At 41.8% G+C, this 22,579-nt stretch overlaps 3 protein-coding genes across 8 annotated transcripts; 2 read left to right on the top strand and 1 right to left on the bottom strand.

The window, feature by feature from the left end:
• The first annotated feature begins 1,865 nt into the window (after positions 1-1,865).
• tlr21 (toll-like receptor 21) lies at positions 1,866-12,849 on the top strand. The gene is made up of 2 exons (XM_024390529.2): positions 1,866-1,954; positions 7,873-12,849. The coding sequence occupies exon 2, from the start codon at positions 8,134-8,136 to the stop codon at positions 11,059-11,061; it is 2,928 nt and encodes a 975-aa protein (XP_024246297.1). The 5' UTR covers positions 1,866-1,954; positions 7,873-8,133; the 3' UTR covers positions 11,062-12,849.
• On the bottom strand, positions 12,304-16,994 carry si:dkey-250k15.4. 2 transcript variants are annotated; one of them, XM_024390559.2, is made up of 4 exons: positions 16,908-16,994; positions 14,525-15,961; positions 14,102-14,259; positions 12,304-13,840 (listed from the first exon to the last, which is right to left on the bottom strand). In XM_024390559.2, exons 2-4 carry the CDS (start codon positions 15,948-15,950, stop codon positions 13,151-13,153), a joined length of 2,274 nt encoding a protein of 757 aa, XP_024246327.1. In that variant the 5' UTR covers positions 15,951-15,961; positions 16,908-16,994; the 3' UTR covers positions 12,304-13,150. The 2 variants fall into 2 exon arrangements, with proteins under 2 accessions (XP_024246327.1, XP_024246319.1); XM_024390551.2 differs by lacking the exon at positions 16,908-16,994 and adding an exon at positions 16,285-16,408.
• Positions 16,382-20,977, top strand: LOC112226385 (platelet-activating factor acetylhydrolase IB subunit alpha1). Of its 5 annotated transcripts, none has more exons than XM_024390797.2 (6): positions 16,382-16,466; positions 17,749-17,841; positions 18,009-18,098; positions 18,293-18,409; positions 18,632-18,754; positions 19,526-20,977. In XM_024390797.2, the coding sequence occupies exons 1-6, from the start codon at positions 16,455-16,457 to the stop codon at positions 19,784-19,786; spliced, it is 696 nt and encodes a 231-aa protein (XP_024246565.1). In that variant the 5' UTR covers positions 16,382-16,454; the 3' UTR covers positions 19,787-20,977. The 5 variants fall into 5 exon arrangements, with proteins under 5 accessions (XP_024246565.1, XP_024246551.1, XP_024246544.1 ...); XM_024390783.1 differs by having other exon boundaries at positions 16,462-16,543; XM_024390776.2 differs by lacking the exon at positions 16,382-16,466 and adding an exon at positions 16,923-17,042.
• The last annotated feature ends 1,602 nt before the right edge of the window (positions 20,978-22,579 follow it).

Below are 22,579 nucleotides of genomic sequence, written 5' to 3'. Positions count from 1 at the left end.
TATCTCCGTCTTCACCCTCCTTTATAGACTTCCTTTATCTTAGGGCCAGGAGAATTTCCCGACAACATGACCTGACCAAGAAAATTCTGAACATATTTATAGCCTAAAACTGCAGCCTGGCTGAGATGTCCCTCTTTAAGGTCACTTAGTCAAGAAAAAGTCAAGACCCTACCTGTAAGTGTTTTCATAGTGTGTGATGTCATGATTAATGTTAACCTGTTTGTTTTTACCCAGGTTTTCATGCGTGATGACGAGGTAGCAGTAGTGTAAAGTACTTAGGTAAAAATACATTAATTAAAGTACTACTTAAGTAGTTTTTTGGGGTATCTGTATTTTACTATTTATATTTTTACTTCACTACATTCCTGAAGACAATATTGTACGTTTTACTCCATACATTTTAACCCAAAGTACCCATTACATTTTGAATGCTAAGCAGGACTGGAAAATTGTGAAATTCATGCACTTATCAAGAGAGAACATGGTCATCCCTACTGCCTATGGTCTGGCGGACTCACTAAACGCAAATGCACCTTTTGTAAATAATGTTGGAGTGTGCTCCTGGCTATCTGTACATTTTAAAAACATGAAATTGGTGCAGTTTGCTTAATGAGGAATTTGAAATGATTTATACTTTCACTTCTGCTTTTGATACTGAAGTATATTTAGAACCAAATAGTTTGACTTTTACTCAAGTTCTATTTTACTGGGTGACTTTCACTTTTACCTGAGTAACTATCTATTAAGGTATCTATACTTTTACTCAAGTACTGTATGACAACTGGATACTTCTTCCACCACTGCTGGGTAGTCATGGCCTGCCTGCCTCTGCGGAATCTGTCAGATGGCCTGTTTACAGTTTACTCATATGATGTACTTTATATAGTGTTGTTTTATATCATGACTCAATTAAGTCATGTGTGTATTTGCTTGTCTGAAAATTACCTGATTACCTGAGTGAATCAAGCTTCTACCAAAGTTTCTTTTGGCAATTATTTCTTTGTTAAAGTTTGCTTAAGGTTCATGGTCCTCCAGACTACCCGCCACACCCTCTTCAGCCCACTACCTCGGTGTGGTGGACACAATTAATCTAACCAACCACAAAAACAGGAATTACATTAAAAAAATATAGATTTTAAAAAAATAACAAAAACTTGAATTATCATATAACTGGCAACCAGGAACACCTTTCCTTTTTATATGAAATAAGACCCATCCCTCTTAACGCCTTATTTGGTCCTACTTATCAGGAGAATATTGAGACCTCCCACTTTCTTTTGCAATCAATCCTTCTATTGTACAACAGTGTTTCAGTTATTTTGAAATGACTCAATAAACAAATCTGTTTTGAGTTTTAAAAATGAAAACCTTCCCCCAGCAGAATAAAGAGATTGTATATAATGTTGCATCTGTGTATATTGTGTTTGGCACATTGCTGACTGGAGTCCCTGGGGTTCTCTCTCCCTCACCATGTACATAAAGAACAATACGTATATAATGTTGCATCTGTGTATATTGTGTTTAGCACATTGCTGACTGGAGTCCCTGGGGTTCTCTCTCCCTCACCATGTACATAAAGAACAATAAGTATATAATGTTGCATCTGTGTATAATGTGTTTGGCACATTGCTGACTGGAGTCCCTGGGGTTCTCTCTCCCTCACCATGTACATAAAGAACAATACGTATATAATGTTGCATCTGTGTATATTGTGTTTAGCACATTGCTGACTGGAGTCCCTGGGGTTCTCTCTCCCTCACCATGTACATAAAGAACAATAAATGGAGAACAACTTTCAATAAGTCGTGTGCCATGACTCCATGTCTGTTGTCCCTTTCCTTCCTCTTTCTGTACAACCAAAGTGAGGCAGTCATTAAACAGGGATTAAGAGACAGGCTTTCATAATGTAGCAGAAAGGACATGATACAGGCATGATACAGCCCCCAGAATGGAGGTAAGGCTGGACTCGAGGCTTTAAATTAAAGATAAAAAGGACTTGAGATATGATTTTGCTTTATTTGAACGTGTTTGATAACCTATTATAAAATTATGTTATGATGGATTATGATAGGTAAATGAAAGCTGTAGAATTTGCTATGGATTATGATGAGTGAAATTGAACAATTTATTTGTTAAATTAGGAAAATTGCTGCATGCAGCAGTACAAAAGTCAATGCTTTGATTTCACAGTGGTTGAGGGTCTTTCTATAAACTAGGGTACAAGCTGTTTAATTAGCCTACATTTTGATATTTTCCCACATCAGGAAGAACATTTCTGAATGATAGTCAAGTGACGAGCAACTGTGGTGATAGTGCATGCAGTGTTCACAAGTTACAGTGCCTTAGGAAAGTATACTGACCCAGACTTATTCTAAAATTTATTAAATACTTTTTTCCCTCATCAATCTACACAATAACCCATAATGACGAAGCAAAAACAGGTTTAGAAATGTTGGCTAATTTATAAAAAAATATATATATAATTTTACATTTACATAAGTAGTCAGATCCTTTACTCAGTACTTTGTTGAAGCACCTTTGGCAGCAATTACAGTTTCCAGTTTGACTACAAGCTTGGCACACCTGAATTTGGGGAGTTACTCCCATTCCTCTCTGCAGATTCTCCCAAGCCCTGTCAGGTTGGATGGGGAGCGTTGCTGCACAGCTATTTTCAGGTCTCTCCAGAAATGTTAGATCAGGTTTAAGTCTGGCTGGGCAACTCAAGAACATTGAGACTTGTCCCGAAGCCACTCCTGCATTGTCTTGGCTGTGTGCTTAAGGTTGTTGTCCTGTTGGAAGGTGAACCTTCACCCCAGTCTAAATTCCCAAGAGGTCAAGAGCAGGTTTTCATCAAGGATCATGATTATGCCACCACCATGCTTCACCGTAGGGATGGTGCCAGGTTTCCTCCAATCTTGGTTTCATCAGACCAGAGAATCTTGTTTCTCATGGTCTGAGAGTCTTTACTGTAGGTTACTTATTGCAAACACCAAGCAGGCTGTCATGTGCCTTTTATTGAGGAGTGGCTTCCGTCTGGCCACTACCATAAAGGCCTGATTGGTGGAGTGCTGCAGAGATGGTTGTCCTTCTGGAAGATTCTCCCTTATCCACAGAGGAACTCTGGAACTCTGAGGAACAGAGGAACTCTGGGTCACATCCGTGACCAAGGCCCTTCTCCCCCAATTGCTCAGTTTTGCGGGGCGGGCAGCTCTAGGAAGAGTCTTGGTGGTTCCAAACCGATACCGATTATTGGAGGACCAAAAAAAGCCGATAATAATCAGCATTTTTTTGTGTAATAATGACAATTACAACAATACTGAATTAACACTTTCCTTTTCCCTTAATATAATACATCAATAAAATCAATTTAGCCTCAAATAAATAATGAAACATGTTCAATTTGGTTCAAATAATGCAAAAACAAAAGTGTTGGAGAAGAAAGTAAAAGTGAAATATGTGCCATGTAAAAAAAGCTAACGTTTAAGTTCCTTGCTCAGAACATGAGAACATATGAAAGCTGGTGGTTCCTTTTTACATGAATCTTCAATATTCCCAGGTAAGAATTTTTGGGTTGTAGTTATTATAGGAATTATAGGACTATCTCTCTCTATTATACCATTTGTATTTCATATACCTTTGACTATTGGATGTTCTTATAGGCACTTTAGTATTGCCAGTGTAACAGTATAGCTTAAGTCCCTCTCCTCGCTCCTACCTGGGCTCGAACCAGGAACACATCGACAGCCACCCTCAAAGCATCGCTACCCATCGCTCTACAAAAGCCGCGGCCCTTGCAGAGCAAGGGGAACAACTACTCCAAGTCTCAGAGCGAGTGACGTCACCGATTGAAACGCTATTAGCGCACCCCCCGCTAACTAGCTAGCCATTTCACATCGGTTACACCAGCCTAATCTCGGGAGTTGATAGGCTTGAAGTCATAAACAGCTCAATGCTTGAAGCACAGCGAAGAGCTGCTGGCAAATGCACTAAAGTGCTGTTTGAATAAATGCTTACAAGCCTGCTGCTGCCTACCTCCGCACAGTCAGACTGCTCTATCAAATATCAAATCATAGACTTAATTATAACATAATAACACACAGAAATACGAGCCTTTGGTCATTGATATGGTCGAATCCGGAAACTATCATTTCTAAAACAAAACATTTATTCTTTCAGTGAAATACGGAACCATTCCGTATTTTATCTAATGGGTGGAATCCCTAAGTCTAAATATTGCTGTTACATTGTACAACCTTCAATGTTATGTCATAATTATGTACAATTCTGGCAAATTAATTACGGTCTTTGTTAGGAAGAAATGAACTTCACACAGTTCGCAACGAGCCAACCGGCCCAAACTGCTGCAAATACCTTGACTGCTTGCACGGAACGCAAGAGAAGTGACACAATTTCCTTAATTATAAGAAATTCATGTTAGCAGGCAATATTAACTAAATATGCAGGTTTATAAATATATACTTGTGTACTGATTTTAAAGAAAGGCATTGATGTTTATAGTTAGGTTTGGTGCAACGGCAGTGCTAAATCATCACCCATTTGGCGAAGTAGGCTGTGATTCGATGAGAAATGAACAGGCACCGCATCGATTATATGCAACGCCAGACACGCTCGATAAACTAGTAATATCATCAACCATGTGTAGTTAATTAACTAGTGATTATGTTAAGATTGATTGTTTTTTATAAGTTAAATGCTAGCTAGCAACTTACCTTGGCTTCTTGCTGCCCTCGCGTAACAGGTAGTCAGCCTGCCACGCAGGCTCCTCGTGGAGTGCAATGTAAGGCAGGTGGTTAGAGCGTCGGACTTGTAACCGGAAGGTTGCAAAAACGAATCCCTGAGCTGATAAGGTAAAAATCTGTCGTTCTGCCCCTGAACAAGGCAGTTGGCCTAGGAACGGTGGGTTGTCATTGAAAATAAGAATGTGTTCTTAACGGACTCGCCAAGTTATATAAAGGCGTAAAAAAAAACTATTATTATTTTTTAAATCGGCCAAATCGGTGTCCAAAAATACCGATTTACGATTGTTATGAAAACTTGAAATCCACATTGGATCTAATATTCCTAGCGAATTGATGTTGATCACCTGTTGTTGCCTCCTTGATTTACAGCAGGGTCTCCATGCACATTGTGTAGTACAGACTATAATATAGACACAACATGTAAAGTGTTGGTCCCAACATACGCGCCAAAAACATCTCTCAAATTGTGTGCACAAATTTGTTTACATCCCTGTTAGTGAGCTTTTTTCCTCTGCCAAGATAATCCATCTACCTGACAGGTATGGCATATCAAGAAGCTGATTAAACAGCATAATCATTATACAAGTGCACCTTGTGCTGGGGACAATAAAAGGCCAATTTCAAATGTGCAGTTTTGTCACACAACGGCACAGATGTCTCTAGTTGGATGGAGTGTGCAATTGGAGTATTTCTGTCTGTAATAAAGCCCTTTTGTGGAGAGTCAGGATTTCACATGACTGGGCAGGGGTGCAGCCATGGGTGGGCATTGGCCCACCCACTGGGGAGCCAAGTCCACCCATGGCTGCACCCCTGCCCAGGGGCCCCACTATTTATTTAAATGGATTGATTAGATCCCAATATTAAACATGGACCCCCTATTTATAGAAAAACCCTTGAGCAGCATTCATATGATCCATTTATTTATCTGGATTGGGGTAAATTCCAATTTAATTTAGTGCCATTCAGCATATGAATTGAAACTATTCATACTTTCAAGAATGCAAGTATAAAAATTGCAAGTCATTTGAGATAAATTCTCATTTAAATTATGTCATTGGAATTTCAAATTGCTTCCCGATTTGACTGAAGGTGAAATCTTTTTAAGCAGTCTGGTGTAGTGGTTAGCACCCAAGACTCTGGGCCACATATACAGTGCCTTGCGAAAGTATTCGGCCCCCTTGAACTTTGCAACCTTTTGCCACATTTCAGGCTTCAAACATAAAGATATAAAACTGTATTTTTTTGTGAAGAATCAACAACAAGTGGGACACAATCATGAAGTGGAACGACATTTATTGGATATTTCAAACTTTTTTAACAAACCAAAAACTGAAAAATTGGGTGTGCAAAATTATTCAGCCCCTTTCCTTTCAGTGCAGCAAACTCTCTCCAGAAGTTCAGTGAGGATCTCTGAATGATCCACTGTTGACCTAAATGACTAATGATGATAAATACAATCCACCTGTGTGTAATCAAGTCTCCGTATAAATGCACCTGCACTGTGATAGTCTCAGAGGTCCGTTAAAAGCACAGAGAGCATCATGAAGAACAAGGAACACACCAGGCAGGTCCGAGATACTGTTGTGAAGAAGTTTAAAGCCGGATTTGGATACAAAAAGATTTCCCAAGCTTTAAACATCCCAAGGAGCACTGTGCAAGCGATAATATTGAAATGGAAGGAGTATCAGACCACTGCAAATCTACCAAGACCTGGCCGTCCCTCTAAACTTTCAGCTCATACAAGGAGAAGACTGATCAGAGATGCAGCCAAGAGGCCCATGATCACTCTGGATGAACTGCAGAGATCTACAGCTGAGGTGGGAGACTCTGTCCATAGGACAACAATCAGTCGTATATTGCACAAATCTGGCCTTTATGGAAGAGTGGCAAGAAGAAAGCCATTTCTTAAAGATATCCATAAAAAGTGTAGTTTAAAGTTTGCCACAAGCCACCTGGGAGACACACCAAACATGTGGAAGAAGGTGCTCTGGTCAGATGAAACCAAAATTGAACTTTTTGGCAACAATGCAAAACGTTATGTTTGGCGTAAAAGCAACACAGCTCATCACCCCGAACACACCATCCCCACTGTCAAACATGGTGGTGGCAGCATCATGGTTTGGGCCTGCTTTTCTTCAGCAGGGACAGGGAAGATGGTTAAAATTGATGGGAAGATGGATGGAGCCAAATACAGGACCATTCTGGAAGAAAACCTGATGGAGTCTGCAAAAGACCTGAGACTGGGACGGAGATTTGTCTTCCAACAAGATAATGATCCAAAACATAAAGCAAAATCTACAATGGAATGGTTCAAAAATAAACATATCCAGGTGTTAGAATGGCCAAGTCAAAGTCCAGACCTGAATCCAATCGAGAATCTGTGGAAAGAACTGAAAACTGCTGTTCACAAATGCTCTCCATCCAACCTCACTGAGCTCGAGCTGTTTTGCAAAAAATGTCAGTCTCTCGATGTGCAAAACTGATAGAGACATACCCCAAGCGACTTACAGCTGTAATCGCAGCAAAAGGTGGCGCTACAAAGTATTAACTTAAGGGGGCTGAATAATTTTGCACGCCCAATTTTTCAGTTTTTGATTTGTTAAAAAAGTTTGAAATATCCAATAAATGTCGTTCCACTTCATGATTGTGTCCCACTTGTTGTTGATTCTTCACAAAAAAATACAGTTTTATATCTTTATGTTTGAAGCCTGAAATGTGGCAAAAGGTTGCAAAGTTCAAGGGGGCCGAATACTTTCGCAACGCACTGTACGGCTGGCGATGTGGGTACAATTCCCTCTTAACCCGTCCTCTCTGTATCTGCCTCCCTCCACATTTTCGACTATCACTGTCCATGAAAAAATTAAATACCAAAAACATATTTAAAAACAAAACTGAACAAATTTTAAATTTGTCTAATTTGATTGGACTTAAAAGACCCCATTGGGAGATGTTTGAGTTGAGGTTGAGGTGTATCATGATATGGTGAAGGAAAGTACCTAATGGAAAAGAGGAACCTGAAAGCCACAAGAACTGAGACTTTTGTTTTCCAATGAAGTCACTGAGAAATGTATTGTAAAGTTGCTAAAATGTGTTTTTCCCTTCTCCCATTTAGCTGGCTATCTTATCAGCATTCTCAAACATGGAGAATAAAGGAGTATAATTCAGGATGATTATCACAGCCATACAACTCTTTTGAAGAAAGAAAATCTTCAGCTTTATTTTCCCAATGCATTCCCATGCATTTCCTGGAACTTAAAATGAATGTACTGTGATTTTAAAGGACAGGATTCTCCTTTGAAAGATTTCAGAACCATTGGACGGGATGTAGAACATTACTCACCTTATTCCTCTACTGCTGCACTCGTCAGACAACATGGCCGGGTTAAAATATAAAATATTAGTATCAGTAGCAATTGTCCTTCACATTGCCCAGTTCACCGTTGGCTATAGCTTCAGGAATTGCACTGAGGACCCAAACTCAAACCACACAAAATTCCTTTGTATCCGTCACCAGGCAAAGAACATTTCTGCCATTATAGGTGACCTGCCACCCTATGCCACCACAATTATAATCTCCATAAACCTGATAAAACACATACCAGACAATACCTTTGTTCACCTTCCTAACCTCAGGACACTTCAGATTGACAATAACCATCTGGAGACCATAGACAACCAGGCATTCCAAAATATGAGCCAACTGAAGAGCCTAAACCTGTCCTTGAACAAAATATCAAATCTCAGCTCCTCTGTGTTTCAAGACCTCAAAAACCTTGTCAACCTGTCACTAAATAATAACTCAGTGATTAGGCTCCCTCCAGGTATTTTCTCCTCACTCTCCAATCTGGATGTCCTCATATTACGGCAGAACTACCTGAACAACTTCTCTGCGGTGGCAGAATCTGTGACTCACTTATCGAAGCTGACAAAACTAGACCTGTGCAATAACTATCTAACGTCCCTCCATCATTCTAACCATACAGACCTACCAGAGTCCCTCACCACCCTCTATCTCTGTAAAAACAAACTGGTCACTTTAGCATGTGAATGGGGCTTCCTCAGCCATGTACTACTGCTGGATCTCTCCTACAATGACCAGCTCCCTTCAAGGGCTTTCCAAGGTGTGGACTTGCGGAAGCTAAACTACATGCGTTTGCGTTCAACCAATGTTACAGTGCCAGAGCTTTTGAATGTCAGCAATGTTAGAGGTGGAAACATAGACTTCTCTGGTATGGGGTTGAAGACTGACAATCTGCTCATGGAGTTATGCAGCCTTTTGAGTACAAAGGTCAAATTTGTTAAAAAGCTGAGTCTGGGAAGCAATGGGATTCTGTCATTGCGAAAGAACACACTTTCAAACTGTCCACCAATCCGAGGTTTATTGGACCTTTCCTTCAACCATTTGAAGAAGGTAAGATGCCTCCACTTTCTCAAAGGACAGGATCAAATCAAGAAATTCACAGCAGAGAAAAACCACCTCACCTCCCTAATGTCCTGCAACAGACAGAACCTCTCTTTCCCAAATCTGACAGATCTGAGCTACCGTTACAATCGCATACTCAATGTGAACTCTTTTGCTTTCCACCACACACCAAATGTGAAGACCCTACAACTCAACATAAACATAATCGCCTATCTTGACCATAAGGCTTTCAGTGGGCTGACTAATCTTGTCACACTGCGTCTGGACAATAACCTCCTGACCGATCTGTACAAGGATAGCTTTGAAGATCTGCATAGCCTGGAAATACTTAACCTACGTAACAATCAGATAGCTGTTCTTTTCAACAAGACTTTCCATTCACTCAAACACCTGCACATTTTGGATCTTGGAGGGAACAAAATCACTCATTTTGAAGAGTCAGCCTTTGTGGGGCTCGATAACCTGGCCAATTTTTACCTTGATGGAAACAATCTCAAACAGATTGACAGCTCCAAGTTTAAACCATTCCATGCTACTCTTGAAGTTCTTGATCTACATGGGAATCAAGTTAGCTTCTCTTCTAAACGTACCAACTCTCCTTTCGTGAATCTAACAAAACTTCGCATCCTCAAACTAGATGCGCAGATGCCCCACGGCCTCAACATGCTGCCTTATGCCTTTTTCCGTGGTCTCAACTCCCTCCAATCGCTCTACCTTACCGACAATCACATCTTCAGCTTCGCAGCAGACACTTTTGACGATCTGACTAACTTGACTTTCCTCTCCTTGGACAACTCCTGTGCCGGGGTGATGCAGCTGCAGCCGGGTGTCTTCAAAAACCTGCGGAAATTGAGCAAGCTCAGTGCAAGGAACATGGGCATCCAGTCCTTCTCAAAGGAGGTTTTTGGGAATCTGACAGAGCTGCAAATCTTGCTTCTCAACCAAAACGTAATGCAATCCTTAGATGTGAATGTGCTGGAGGCTCTACCTAAACTGCGCTACCTGGACCTGCGCAACATTCCTCTTAGTTGCACCTGCCTCAACAGTGACCTGCAGAACTGGACTTTGACTAACCAGAGAGTCCAGTTAGTCTTACTATACAGTCTACAGTGCCAAGATAAAAAACTCCAAAAAAGCTTCTACAACTTCGACACCAATGTTTGCTACCTGGACCTGGGAGAGTACCTTTTTGCCACCACAACCACTGTGATTTTACTGCTGACTATAATCCCACTTCTCTACACCAAGCTGTATTGGAAACTGAAGTATAGCTATTATGTGTTCCGCTCCTGGTTCGGCCAACACTGGCGCAGGCTGAGGGAGAAAGAGGAGCACTGCAAATACGATGCTTTCATCTCCTATAACTCGGCGGACGAGCCCTGGGTACTTGACCAGCTACTTCCAAACCTGGAGGGCAACGGAGCCTCTTTCAGGCTGTGCCTGCACCACCGTGACTTTGAGCTGGGCCGCAACATCGTGGACAACATCGTCTCCGCCGTGTACAGCAGCCGCAAGACCATCTGCGTGGTTAGTAGGCACTTCCTGTGCAGCGAGTGGTGTTCCCTGGAGATCCAGCTGGCCAGCTACAGGCTCTTCCATGAGCTCCGGGATGTGCTCCTGCTCATCTTCCTGGAACCCATCCCTGAAAGGCAGCTCTCAGCTTACCACCGTATGAGAAAGGTCATGTTGAAGAAGACCTACCTGCAGTGGCCGGGGTCAGACTGCACGGACCCGGTCAAGGCTCAGGAACTGTTTTGGAACCATCTGAGGAGGGCGCTGAGGAGTGGGAGCAGCAGGTTTGAAGAGGAGGATGAGGGGAGGGAGGAATACTTCAATCAGCCACCGACGGATGATGATAACTATTACTTAATGCCTTAAGGAAATGGTAATAGGACACATTTTGCCCTAGCAGCAGTCTGATTCCTGGATATGAAACAAAGGTCAATGTAGTAAAAGTACAGAAATTATGCACACACAGACACATACAAAGACAGAGAGAGGAACTGAATCTCTTGTAAATGTGCCCTCTCTGTGCCATGATTTCTACTTGCTTGAAATCCAGCATCGTCTATGCTTTGATTTAGTGCTATAATAACCTTAATTCATTTGGGGGGGGCGGGGGTTTTGTAACTTGCTCATGGAAAAAAAGATTTTTAAAAAATCTTGTTCTGTACTAAATAATATTGTGATACTGTTTGTACATTTAAAAGATGAAATGGCAATGGAAATATGATCAGACATACCCTGACAAATCATGTTGCAAAGTTAAAGAATATTAAAATTAAGTATACATCTTGTTGGTAAATATCACTGTCTCAAATCAGCAAGACACCGACAGATGAGACCTATTACTTAAGGAAAGGGTTAGAGGACACGCGTTGCCCTGGCAGAAGCCTGTTTCCAAGACATTAAACAAAGTTCAATGTAGTAAAAGTACTGCAATTATGCACACCCACACACATAGAAACAGAGAGAGGAACTGAATCTCTTGTAAAAGTGCCCTCCGTGCCATGACTCTGTCCAGTACCCTCTGTATATAGCCTCGTTATTGTTATTTTACTGCTGCTCTTTAATTATTTGTTACTTTTATTTTAAATGTTTTACTTATCACTTATTTTTTTCTTAAAACTGCATTGTTGGTTAAGGGCTTGTAAATAAACATTTCACTGTAAGGTTAGAGGACACACTTCGCCCTGGCAGCAGCCTGTTTCCAGGACATTAAACAAAGTTCGATGTAGTAAAAGTACTGAAATTATGCACACCTGTTGTATTCGGCGCATGTGACAAATAACATTTTATTTGATGTTCTACTTTCTTGAAATCCAGCATTGTTTATGCTTTGATTGACTGCTATAAGCTAAAGCCATCATTTGTTTTCTTTTGTAATTTGCTTTCATGGAAAAATGAACTTAATCCTGTTGTGATCAGTACATAATAATATTGTAATACTGTATGTACATTTAAAAGATGCAAAATGGAAATGGTAAATAAGATGAGACGTACCTTGACAAATCATGTTGCAAAGTGAATTTAAATATTCTATAAGTATTGTTATTGTAAAATATTTCTTGTTGTAAAATATCAGTCTCAATCAGTAGTACACAAACTAAAACAAGTAAATTAATGATATATTATTAGATTTTAATATAAGATACAGTGTGTACAGTATTTTACTTACAGGTTCATTTTATTCAGTCCATCTTACAGGGGGAGAATTGTATACCCCTCATGTCCTCGCTCCTTCTCAAAACCAATTGGAGAAAAAGGTCAGAGGGGAGTGACCTCTGGCTTTCTCATCCAATGGGTTTTGAGAAGGAGACAGAATATGCAATTGGGATCTACCCATGGACAGCAGACAATCCTCTGCAGAATGCATTCATGCAAATTCATGTCTTTGATAATCTGTGCTAAAGCATTCTGCTTGTCAAAAATAATAAAAGTATACTTTAAGTAGGCCCACTGGCCACAAAAAAAACACAAGGGCCAGATTATTGGATATTTTGTACTGCCATAGTTGACTTGTCCACTGTGGCTGTCTGTAAACAACATACCGCATATGTTCTGCAATGCATTTTCTCTTATAGTGCTTCTGTATGTTTTTGCATGCACATGTTTCAATTAGAAGTATTCATGCAATAAAAAATAAATTCTGCTGCTGTTACCTTTCTACAGCATAATTGTGTTTTTACTGTCCAGGCTGTAAGTAGTTTTAGAGTATGTGAAATGTATGAAAAAACATTATTTAAAAAAATGTTCTCTCACACATTTAACTTACATTTGTAAATATACAAACAACATTTCCTGGATGACACTTTGTCTTTCTGCCCATCATATGATGGTATTCAATAACAATAAATAAATAAATCAAGTCAGTTGTAATTGTAAACAATTGGACTTGACGGTATGCATTTAGAATATACTCAACAACATAGCATTGTGCTTATGCATGTCTCTACTACATAGAGGATCAGTACAGTCTCATTCGGGGGAAAGACCAGCGTTCAGGGCTGGGAAAAGCAGGTAGGGACCCATGTGGCAGAGGAGGGGACAGGCCACTCTCCAGCATGTTGGAGGGGGGATAGTAGTCCATGTCAGGAAGGTGGGACCTGGAGATTACAGGGCTGGTTGGGGGGCGACGGTTGAAGCGATAGAAAGGGTGGAGCTGATGACTGTCTAGTGGATAGTGGGTAGGAGCAGAAAAGGATGAGGAAGAACCACCAAAATGGCTTCTTTCAATGTCGTATGGATCTTGTTGCTGTGGCAAGTGTCTGTCTCTGTGTCCCTCTGTTGGCCCTGTGGGATACTGCAGGAAACACTGCATACTCCTCTCATGATAGAAAGGCTCACTGCTCCTCTCTCTCACTGTTTCTGTCTGGTTTAGAAAACTCAAATCTGGGTCATACCTCCAGTTCTCAAAGTGATCCACCCTGGTTGACTCTCTCATGCTTCCCCTGTCGAATACGTCATCCCAGGGCTGAGGCAGACCGGATTGAGCTGCCCAAGGTGAGGAAGGAGGGGGGGCAAAGACATGGTGGCGAGAGGGGGAACCAGAGGGCTGGAGGTCCATGAGGAAGTGCGAGGAGGAAGCGGGCCTAAGTAGTTCTCCGATCAGTTCCCCAACCTGCTCCACACTGGGGTTGGGGTTCCATGCAGCAGCCTAAAGAGAATTGGTTTGTTATCATACTTTAAATCTAAGTATTGCAAAGAAGACTGTCATTTAGAACATTCTGTGACAATTTCACCAACAAAATGTACTGTAGCATTATAGTAGCACATTCTACTGCAAATTTGTTTAGGAAATCCTATCACAATAAGCCTACAATTACCAATTATATATAAGATGTCAATTCACCATTTTTATTTACTATTACGCTATATGGCTGATGATGACTGATAGTTCAATGTCTTATGCTCGTACCGTGTCCAGGCTGTTCTGCGACCCAATGAGGGGCTGAGGAGGGGTCATTCTGTTGGGGCATAGCTGCTGCTTCCTCCTCCTCTTGTTGGGGGCTGACCTCTGGGTGTCCAGGCATGGATGCTCCACCATGCTCTCTCCAAAACCACCATCCAATGGAGCTGTGATAGTTGAAAAATCATTCAACTAAACTACACCACTGAAGATATTTTCAAAGTCCCCACTGTGGTGTACAATACTATCGATATCCAAATGCAGTTAGGCTACAATAAAACATTTGACAAATAATACAGATAGGCCACAATTTCAATCAATATGATCTGATTAGTTACAGTATGATTATATGATCAAGAGTACAGAGGATTCCATTTCTTATTGCGGTCCTCAACCCAACACTCACAACCGCAAGCACATTATATACCATACCTGCAGGCCAGCCTCCATATGCACCTACGCCTTCCAGGATTGTGCTCTGCCCCAGGCCGGCCCTGGTTGTGGTGGGTCCTGTACCGAAGCTGAGACGTCGCTGCACGTTGAGTAGGTTCTCCTGCAGCTGGAGCCCGTGCCTCTCCCGTAGGGCCTGCAGCAGCACCTCCCTACTTTCCGCCACAAGGTGTCTCCTGCGGAGCAGTGGCAGCTGCAGAGACCTGCACAGACGCGCAGCTACCACACTGACAGGGTTGGTGACAGTTTGCTGCACCTGATTGTCTGAGCTCTCACTGCGTCCACCTCTTGCTGAGAAGGAAGACATTGTGATGTTTGGACTGGGCCTGAATGGCTGTGTGTGTGAGAGAATAGGTCCATGGTTTTTGGGGGTCTGCTCCATGGTAAGGACAACAGGCATAACCTCAGCCCTTGTGTCAGGTGGTCTCTCATTTTCATTCTTTGCACTGGGTGACAACAGTGTTTCACAGACTACAGGCCTGGGCCCCTTGCTCTTGTTTCGAACCACATGTGAGGGACTCTCTGTGGATGATAGGGTAACTACGCAGCCCTCTGATGATGTCAGACCGCTATGATGTGTCTGTCCTGGTGTGATACCAGACTCTTGGCTGTTAGAGTGACTGGCTACATTCTTCTCCAGACAAACCTGAATAGATGTGAATTTTCTTCTGAAATCCTCTTGTGTATCCCCATGAGAACACTTAAAAAGTCTGCTTTCTGAATTAGACCTATACTCATCACACTTGTTGGCCTTAGTACTACTCTTTGCTACTACTCTTTCTACTCTCCCTTTATCTGGATCCTCCTCAACATTGTCAGGAACAGCAACTTCACCCACATCTGAATCAGGCCCAGGAGAGGAGAAAGGAAGGGAAGATGAGGGTGGAAGGGGAGGAAAAGTAGCAGTAGTTTTGCCTCGCTCCCCACGCTGCCCAAGCTTCTCCAACTTCCTCTGCTCACTCAGCAGGCGCTCGATGTCGATGGACTTCACCTCATGGTTGAACAGGCCATGGTGGCCGATGAGACGGTTGTTCGTGATGATGCTGGGCTCTTGCCCAGCGGGGAAGACGCGGGCTAATGGGGCATCTCTCCATGGAGGAAGGCGAGAGCAGCTTTGGCAGCAACCATGACAGTGGTCCTTCTCTTTGCTGCTTTGGTGCTGGTGGGATCTGCTATTTGATCCTCCTCTGCTTACCTGTCTCCTCTCCTTGCGTGTTTTTAGTCGTTTAGTCTTGTTCGTCTGGCTGTTTTGTGCTTCTGTGTTCTTGGTATGGCTTGAAGAGCAGCAGTGTGGAGTGGATCTGTTGGTTGGGCTACAGGTTTTACCTATAGTCTTGAAGTGCTTGCTAAAAACATGCAGGACATTCTGCTTCTCTGTTAAGGCTCTACCATGTAGATGGCTCATCATGAGGTGGAATGCTAGGTGCACAGAAAAGACTGAATAATAAATTTAAAAAATCTAGATGGCTGTTGGGTCACATGCAGAAGTATTATTTGAAACAGAACACTTTTGATCATTAACACAAATTAATGAAACCTGGAACATTAGCTAACGTTGTCAGAAAAATTACTTCCACTAGCAAACCTAGGAGCTAGATATGGCCAACATTATCAAGCTAGCAAGACAAAACAGTTCACAATAACAAAAAGTATTCAATCAGCACACATGAACAAAATAATGTTGTTGATTAGCTAGCGAGCTTACGTTAGCTAACGTTAGTAAACAAACGGCAGTCACTCACCAGCAATTTTTTCTGGACAAATTAGGCACAGGTGCAGGAAATCAAGGCGAAATTTAAAAAAGACTAGAAAGATACCCCGATACAGTGTTGCATGTACCAGTGATATGATGTAACATAAACTAGAAAGATACAGAAAACGTGTAATCTACAATTTCGCAAACTATCCAAAAATGGAAGTTGGGGTAAACACATTCTAGTTTTGAAAATGTTTGGTTGCCCAGCAACGTCCCGGACTAGCCACCAACATCACATTGAAAAGGTGATGTGCTAATCAATGTAGCTGCGCGTGTTCGTGTAGGGTATATTCAGCAATATCACCCAACTGAGTAAAACAGCACATTTAATTTGCATAATTTCCTCATGTGGCACATGCAGTTTTAGCTGGCTGGTGCGAACTAACTAATATACAGAGTAACGTAATAGATAACTAAACTTTCAATTTACGTCATTTCAATGAAACAACCATCGACCTTTGTGAAATTGGCGAGACGTAAATCGAACATGATTTGATTAATGACGACGCGGGAGAGTTCGGCGATAATCGCAGTCTTTTGTAAAGTTATATGTTTGAATGAAGAAGTTGAGAAGCTCTCATGGTCTGTCAGTTAGTTGGTGCCGTGTACCTCAGTTGGTAGCGCATGGCGCTTTCAACGCCGAGGTTGTTGGTTCGATTCTTGGGGGGAAGAAATTTGCTCTACGGCGGCGCGCCTTTCCCTAGTGAACAAACACCGGGCGATTCCAAAACTAGAAATGAGGAGGTAGGCTACAGTTTATCCGCAACTATAATTCCCTTTGGCAGTCACTTTGATAGCCATGATTTAGTGAAAATACGTGTTTTTACGAAAGTATTCATACACAGTACTAATTGTATATACATATCACTAGACTGGAAAAAACAATATTTTACTGAAGTAGCTCACCTATGAGTGGTCAATGGTACATTCTATAGGGTCTTGAAATTTTACTTTCAGGAACTATCAGGCAGCCCGAACCACAATTACGGTATTGTAAAACAGTAATACCTGTTAGCTATTCAGCAACCACACCTATTAATATGAAAAAGTCTGTACGTTGATGCACCACATTGCCAATGCATCATTGGTTCGTAGCACTTTATGCTAACCTTATGATTAGCTAGCTAGCTACTGTATAGCTAGCTGACTATTCCTGTAGCCTGGCTTGACATATGACTAACGATTCCTCGTGTTTTTGGTGTATTTGTGCTAAAGTATTAGTTACTGCAATCGTTATTATTATTATTAGGCCCCATAATATGTGCCAGTGCACGCCCATTTGTGAAAAGGGTTACACATTTCACTTGGAATTGTTTTGCACTACTCTGCTGTAGTGACCCAGCTAGCTACCCGTGGTTAGTTGCTTTTTGATTCACACACAGTTAGGCATCCAACCATCTGCTCTAATCTACCAAGCCTTGATTTTCACTTTGTTTCTTTCTGACACTAGACAGACAAAGTGATGAGCTCAGGAGACTCCAACCCCGCTGCCACACCCACTCCTTGTGTGGACATCCAGGGAGATGGCAGATGGATGTCTTTGGTGTGTATCCTGCTGCCATTTCAGAATCCCAGTAACCTATATGGTCAATTTCCTCTCGTGTCCTGATTCAGAGGGGTTGGGTTAAATGCGGAAGACACATTTCGGTTGAATGCATTCAATTGTGCAACTGACTAGGTATCCTCTTTCCTCTCTCCTTCTGCCTACAGCATAACCACTTTGTGTCTAACAGCAAGGACAAGGAACCAGATGTCCTGTTTGTAGGAGACTCTCTTGTCCAGCTCTTGCACCAGTTTGAGGTAATCTCTCTATCCTGACAGCTGTAATGGGACTGCAAACATTGGTATCATTTGTTGGTTGGAACTTCAGCTAACATAATTTGCCACATTTTAATATTTTCTGATTACAAGTCTTGTTATTTCAGAAGAAGACATGTTAGCTGCTAGGTTATGCTAGTTGACATACTGGTATTGTGTTCATTTGTTTTTGTCAGGTGTGGCGAGAGCTGTTCTCCCCTCTCCACGCTCTCAACTTTGGGGTGGGTGGTGACGAAACACAGCACGTCTTGTGGAGATTGAGCAATGGAGAGTTGGCCCACATCAGCCCAAAGGTATGTATATACACAGACAACACGTTAGTACATTACATTAGAGTTGATCATACACTACTCATTGTTCAGATTTAAACCCTAATGGCTGCACAGATCCATGGTACCAAGCCTGTTCCCAGGCCAAAAAGCACTTTCAGTATCAATCATTGAAAATGCTTTTAAATGAAGTGGTATGAATGAAACTGCCCACCAAGTTGATGTTTGTGCCTCTGCCTCCACCAGGTTGTGGTGCTGTGGGTGGGAACCCATAATCACAGTCACACTGCAGAACAGATCTGTGGAGGCATTATGGCCATAGTCCAACTCATCAAGGACAAGCTGCCGAAGGCTTACACTCTCGTACTGGTGGGTTTTTCTTCCTATTTTCTACCACATGTGACTTCAAACATTTCCCATTACAACGGTTTATCATTTTCCTGTATGTGATTCACTGTTACTAAGTAATGATGTTCCTTCCTTTGACCTGTTCAACTGCCAGAATCAAATGTCTGCCAGTGTTGAATGTTATGGTTAAAGTTTGCTGAAAGACTTCGCAGAGGACACACTGATAATGTATCTGTGACAGTGTGATTCTGTAGCAGCTGATGTTGTGACTTCCTACAAGCCTCTCGGGCTGGTGTTTACTCAACACTCGGTGCTGCGGGATTATATAAGTACCCTCTCAGACAAGCCCATTAGACATTTCTCTTGGCTTCTGTTCTGGAGATGTTCTCCCTGAATTCTTGTAATAAACTGAAATGAGTTAAATTAATGTGATTGACTGCGCTCCCATTTGTTCACTTGGAAAATCCCCTTTACAACCATTGACCTTTATGATAACCCAAACCTAAATTATGAACTGCATGCTTTATGGACTCCATTATCATTGCTAACTATATTGGCACGTTTGTCCTTTCCAGCATGGCAACAATGTGACTATCATGCACAGGAGGTTGGTGGGACCTTAATTGGGGAGAATGGGCTCGTGTTAAAAGCTGGAGCTGAATCAGTGGAATACTATCACACACATGGTTTTCAGGTGTTTGATGCCATTCCATTTGCTCCATTCCGAACGTTATTATGAACCGTTCTCCCCTCAGCAGCCTCCTGTGCTTTCATGTATGTTTCCAACCACAGGGAGTGCTGCCCAGGGGTAAGATGCCCAACCCCCTGCGGGAGAGGAACGCCCAGGTCAACAAGCTGGTCAAGGATGCAGTGTCCTCTCTCCCCCACGCCTCCCTCCTCAACGTTGACCCCGGCTTTGTGCACTCGGACGGCAGCATCTCACACCAGGACCTGTATGACTTCCTCCACCTCACCCCTCAGGGCTACCAGGCTGTGTGCCAGCCGCTACACGCCCACCTCAAGGGCCTGCTGGAGAAACAGGCTGAAAACTGAATACCAGCTGATGGAGAACTGATGGCCAATGATCCACTCACTACATCAGAGGTAAAAACCCTGGTCCTGGAGAGCCACAAGAGTACCGGCTTTTAGCACATTCACTGCTTTTAGAACACTTTTTAGTATTTAAGTAGAGACTTTTGTTCCAACCCATGATTCAAATAATGATCTAGTCCTTGATTAGTTGAATCACGTTGAATGTTTTGAATGCTGGGCTGGAAGAAAAGCCTGAACTTAAAAGGCTTTCCAGAACCAGGGTTGGTAACCACTGCACAACTCTATTCTATGGGACCGTACTGTAACTTACCACCAAAATGGCTGCGTAGAGGACCGCTAAACACTAATAGGATCAAATATCAGATTTGACCACTTATCACCAATTGAGATGTGATTGAGCTGATTTGAGAGATTGTCTTTCTCTTCAATTCCATTCTGTATTATGGATATCATGCACCAATATGTTAGGATCTGTCTTTCCTGGCTGATAGATACTTCATAAGAGCTTCCCCACAGAAAGGTTAGGAGAATCAGAAAACCTACCATACTAAAGGTTTGTTTTGTTTCCTCTCAAAATATCAATATTTCCTGTCTTTTTCTCCTCACTTTGAAAACATCTACAGTCCTATTGATCTGATTGGTTACTGATCTGATTGGTTACTAATAATATCATTTAAAATCCCTCAAATTGTGTCCCATATGTGTTTAGACACGGCGACCATTTACGGTGACGATGCAAGAAGGCATCACTTGGCCAGTTGGCTCCACTGTTAAACCATTACTTTCCGGTATCTGTTTGCCACCGTTGCTTTTTGTTACTTGTGAAGATTTAGGCTGAATATGTCTTATTTTGGCTGTAGAAATATGGAGAATGAAGCGGAATGGTATGGTGTATTTGGAGTGAATGATGAGGGCATTTCAAAGTAGCGCTGAGACTGGTGGGTATTTGGCTTGGATATGACATGATACTGAGTCAGTGTGTATGGATGTGTTGTAGCTAGCTTATACTTGTCTTGCACTCTTTATTCAAAGGCAGTCACCTCACGAGACCCAAGACTCCCTATAAAGGCTGCATAGACTGTTTGTATATACTGCAAATGTAGTCCTAACTGCCTCTATCTTGAATGTTGATTGTGGAAAAACTGAATATGTGATGTCAAAATGCAATGCATTAAAACCAATGAAAGCTTACAGTATGCACGGACATTGGTTCTTTGTTTGCAGCTTCCAACCACTGATGTGTGTCTGCATGACGGCTCTGCAAAGAAAAGTTTTTAAACCAAAATAACAACCTTTAGCTGTATCTTGTCAAAATATCCAGTGTGTGTGTTCCAGAGTGTGTTTGATTGCTTAATGTACTCAAAACAATGGGGGCAGCGAATGTTCACATGGAACACAAAAATTGACAGATTTATTGTATTGGGATGACCAAACAGTTTTATACCTGCATGTGATGATGTGAGCACATCCAAGATACTGTACCTGCATGTGTTGAGTTATGCCTGAGCAGAGAACCACGAGAGCTGTCTAGTGACACACAGCACTGTGATGAGACGTTGGACCCGCTCCTTCGTATGGTTAGTTGGCAGTGTCAGTTGTCGAAGTATTTGTTTACTAGTTCCACCTTACAGCTTCTAACATGCTGAAAATGGAAGCTCAAGAGACCAAGTGTAAATATCTGTTTTTAAGTTGGTCTTCAGAGATACCATCGACATGGGGATGAATGATCCAGCCGATCCAGCGTAGCGGTGTGGAGCCCTATACCATGACTGATTAATGGAATCCAGCAAGCACCAAACCGTTATTCCATGAAAGAATGTTCATGTCCTATGATAGTCAATGTGAGATTTGACTGTGCAAACAGAACTTCTCTAACCCTTTCACATAAACTGTCATTTAGTTTCCTCTAATCGCTTGAATGATGATCTGGACAGCATATTGACCTATCAGATCAATGACGTTTTTAATTCCTCATTGTTTTGCAAGAGGAATATTTGATCATTGTCTTGTTTGCCAAGGAAACACAATCGCAGTGTCTGGCTGACAGTTTCAAGCGGCCTTCAAGTCTTCAGGTGAACATTCTATTTAATTAACGTTATTTGTTAGTTTGCTCTGAAAGAAAGTATATTTATTGAACATAAGCCATGAAGGCAGAGTGTTTTTCCATAGACATCCACCTGTCAGGCTGACGTCACTCATCAGTAACACTATGAGGTGTTGTTTTCGCCAACGTCCCCTCTTTCCAAAATGCTTGGCGTATATAACACAAGGCAGGTGTAGGTAGGGGCACACGCTTCATACAACATGGCCCATTTTATCTCAGATTGAGACACACGTCTATATAAAGGGCTGAAGTAACTGCGGAGGTTAGTTGTTCATTCAGTCATAGCTGTAGAGATCATATTGCACATTCACAAGGATATTGTGGCCAGAGGAATGGGAATAAAGATGCTTTTGCTGTTCTGTGTATTGGCATTCACTGGCCACGGGCAAGGTAAAGTATTGAACATTCTGTTTGATTTACTGTTGAATGTACTTGGCTTTATGATGTACAGTGAGTTATAGCAGGTTACACCTATTACAGCTGCTACTGATGTGCATCATGTGAGGTGTCTGTGAAAGAACTACATTTAGCTCTTAACTCATATGGAGACTTATAGACATCTGCATTTGAATGTTTCTTTCTGATGTTCTGAACTTTTCATGAAGCGTTGCAGACAGAGATGGCCATCTTATAGTAGTTGCATACAGACATCCATCATACAGAAATATCCACCGTATAGACATATAGGA

This window comes from Oncorhynchus tshawytscha, linkage group LG03 (assembly GCF_018296145.1).
Source record: "Oncorhynchus tshawytscha isolate Ot180627B linkage group LG03, Otsh_v2.0, whole genome shotgun sequence".
Taxonomy (NCBI): domain Eukaryota; kingdom Metazoa; phylum Chordata; class Actinopteri; order Salmoniformes; family Salmonidae; genus Oncorhynchus; species Oncorhynchus tshawytscha.
This window is presented reverse-complemented; position numbering and strand designations above follow the sequence as displayed.

Excerpts from the sequence above, each read along its gene's own strand:
- tlr21 (XM_024390529.2), top strand. The coding sequence starts at position 8,134 with ATGGCCGGGTTAAAATATAAAATATTAGTATCAGTAGCAATTGTCCTT.
- si:dkey-250k15.4 (XM_024390559.2), bottom strand. The coding sequence starts at position 15,950 with ATGATGAGCCATCTACATGGTAGAGCCTTAACAGAGAAGCAGAATGTC. Across the intron at positions 14,260-14,524 it reads ATATGGAGGCTGGCCTGCAG|CTCCATTGGATGGTGGTTTT; the intron begins GTATGGTATATA and ends CAACTATCACAG. Across the intron at positions 13,841-14,101 it reads CGCAGAACAGCCTGGACACG|GCTGCTGCATGGAACCCCAA; the intron begins GTACGAGCATAA and ends AATTCTCTTTAG.
- LOC112226385 (XM_024390776.2), top strand. The coding sequence starts at position 16,923 with ATGGCGCTTTCAACGCCGAGGTTGTTGGTTCGATTCTTGGGGGGAAGA. Across the intron at positions 18,099-18,292 it reads AGCTCTTGCACCAGTTTGAG|GTGTGGCGAGAGCTGTTCTC; the intron begins GTAATCTCTCTA and ends TGTTTTTGTCAG. Across the intron at positions 18,755-19,525 it reads AGGCTTACACTCTCGTACTG|GGAGTGCTGCCCAGGGGTAA; the intron begins GTGGGTTTTTCT and ends TTCCAACCACAG.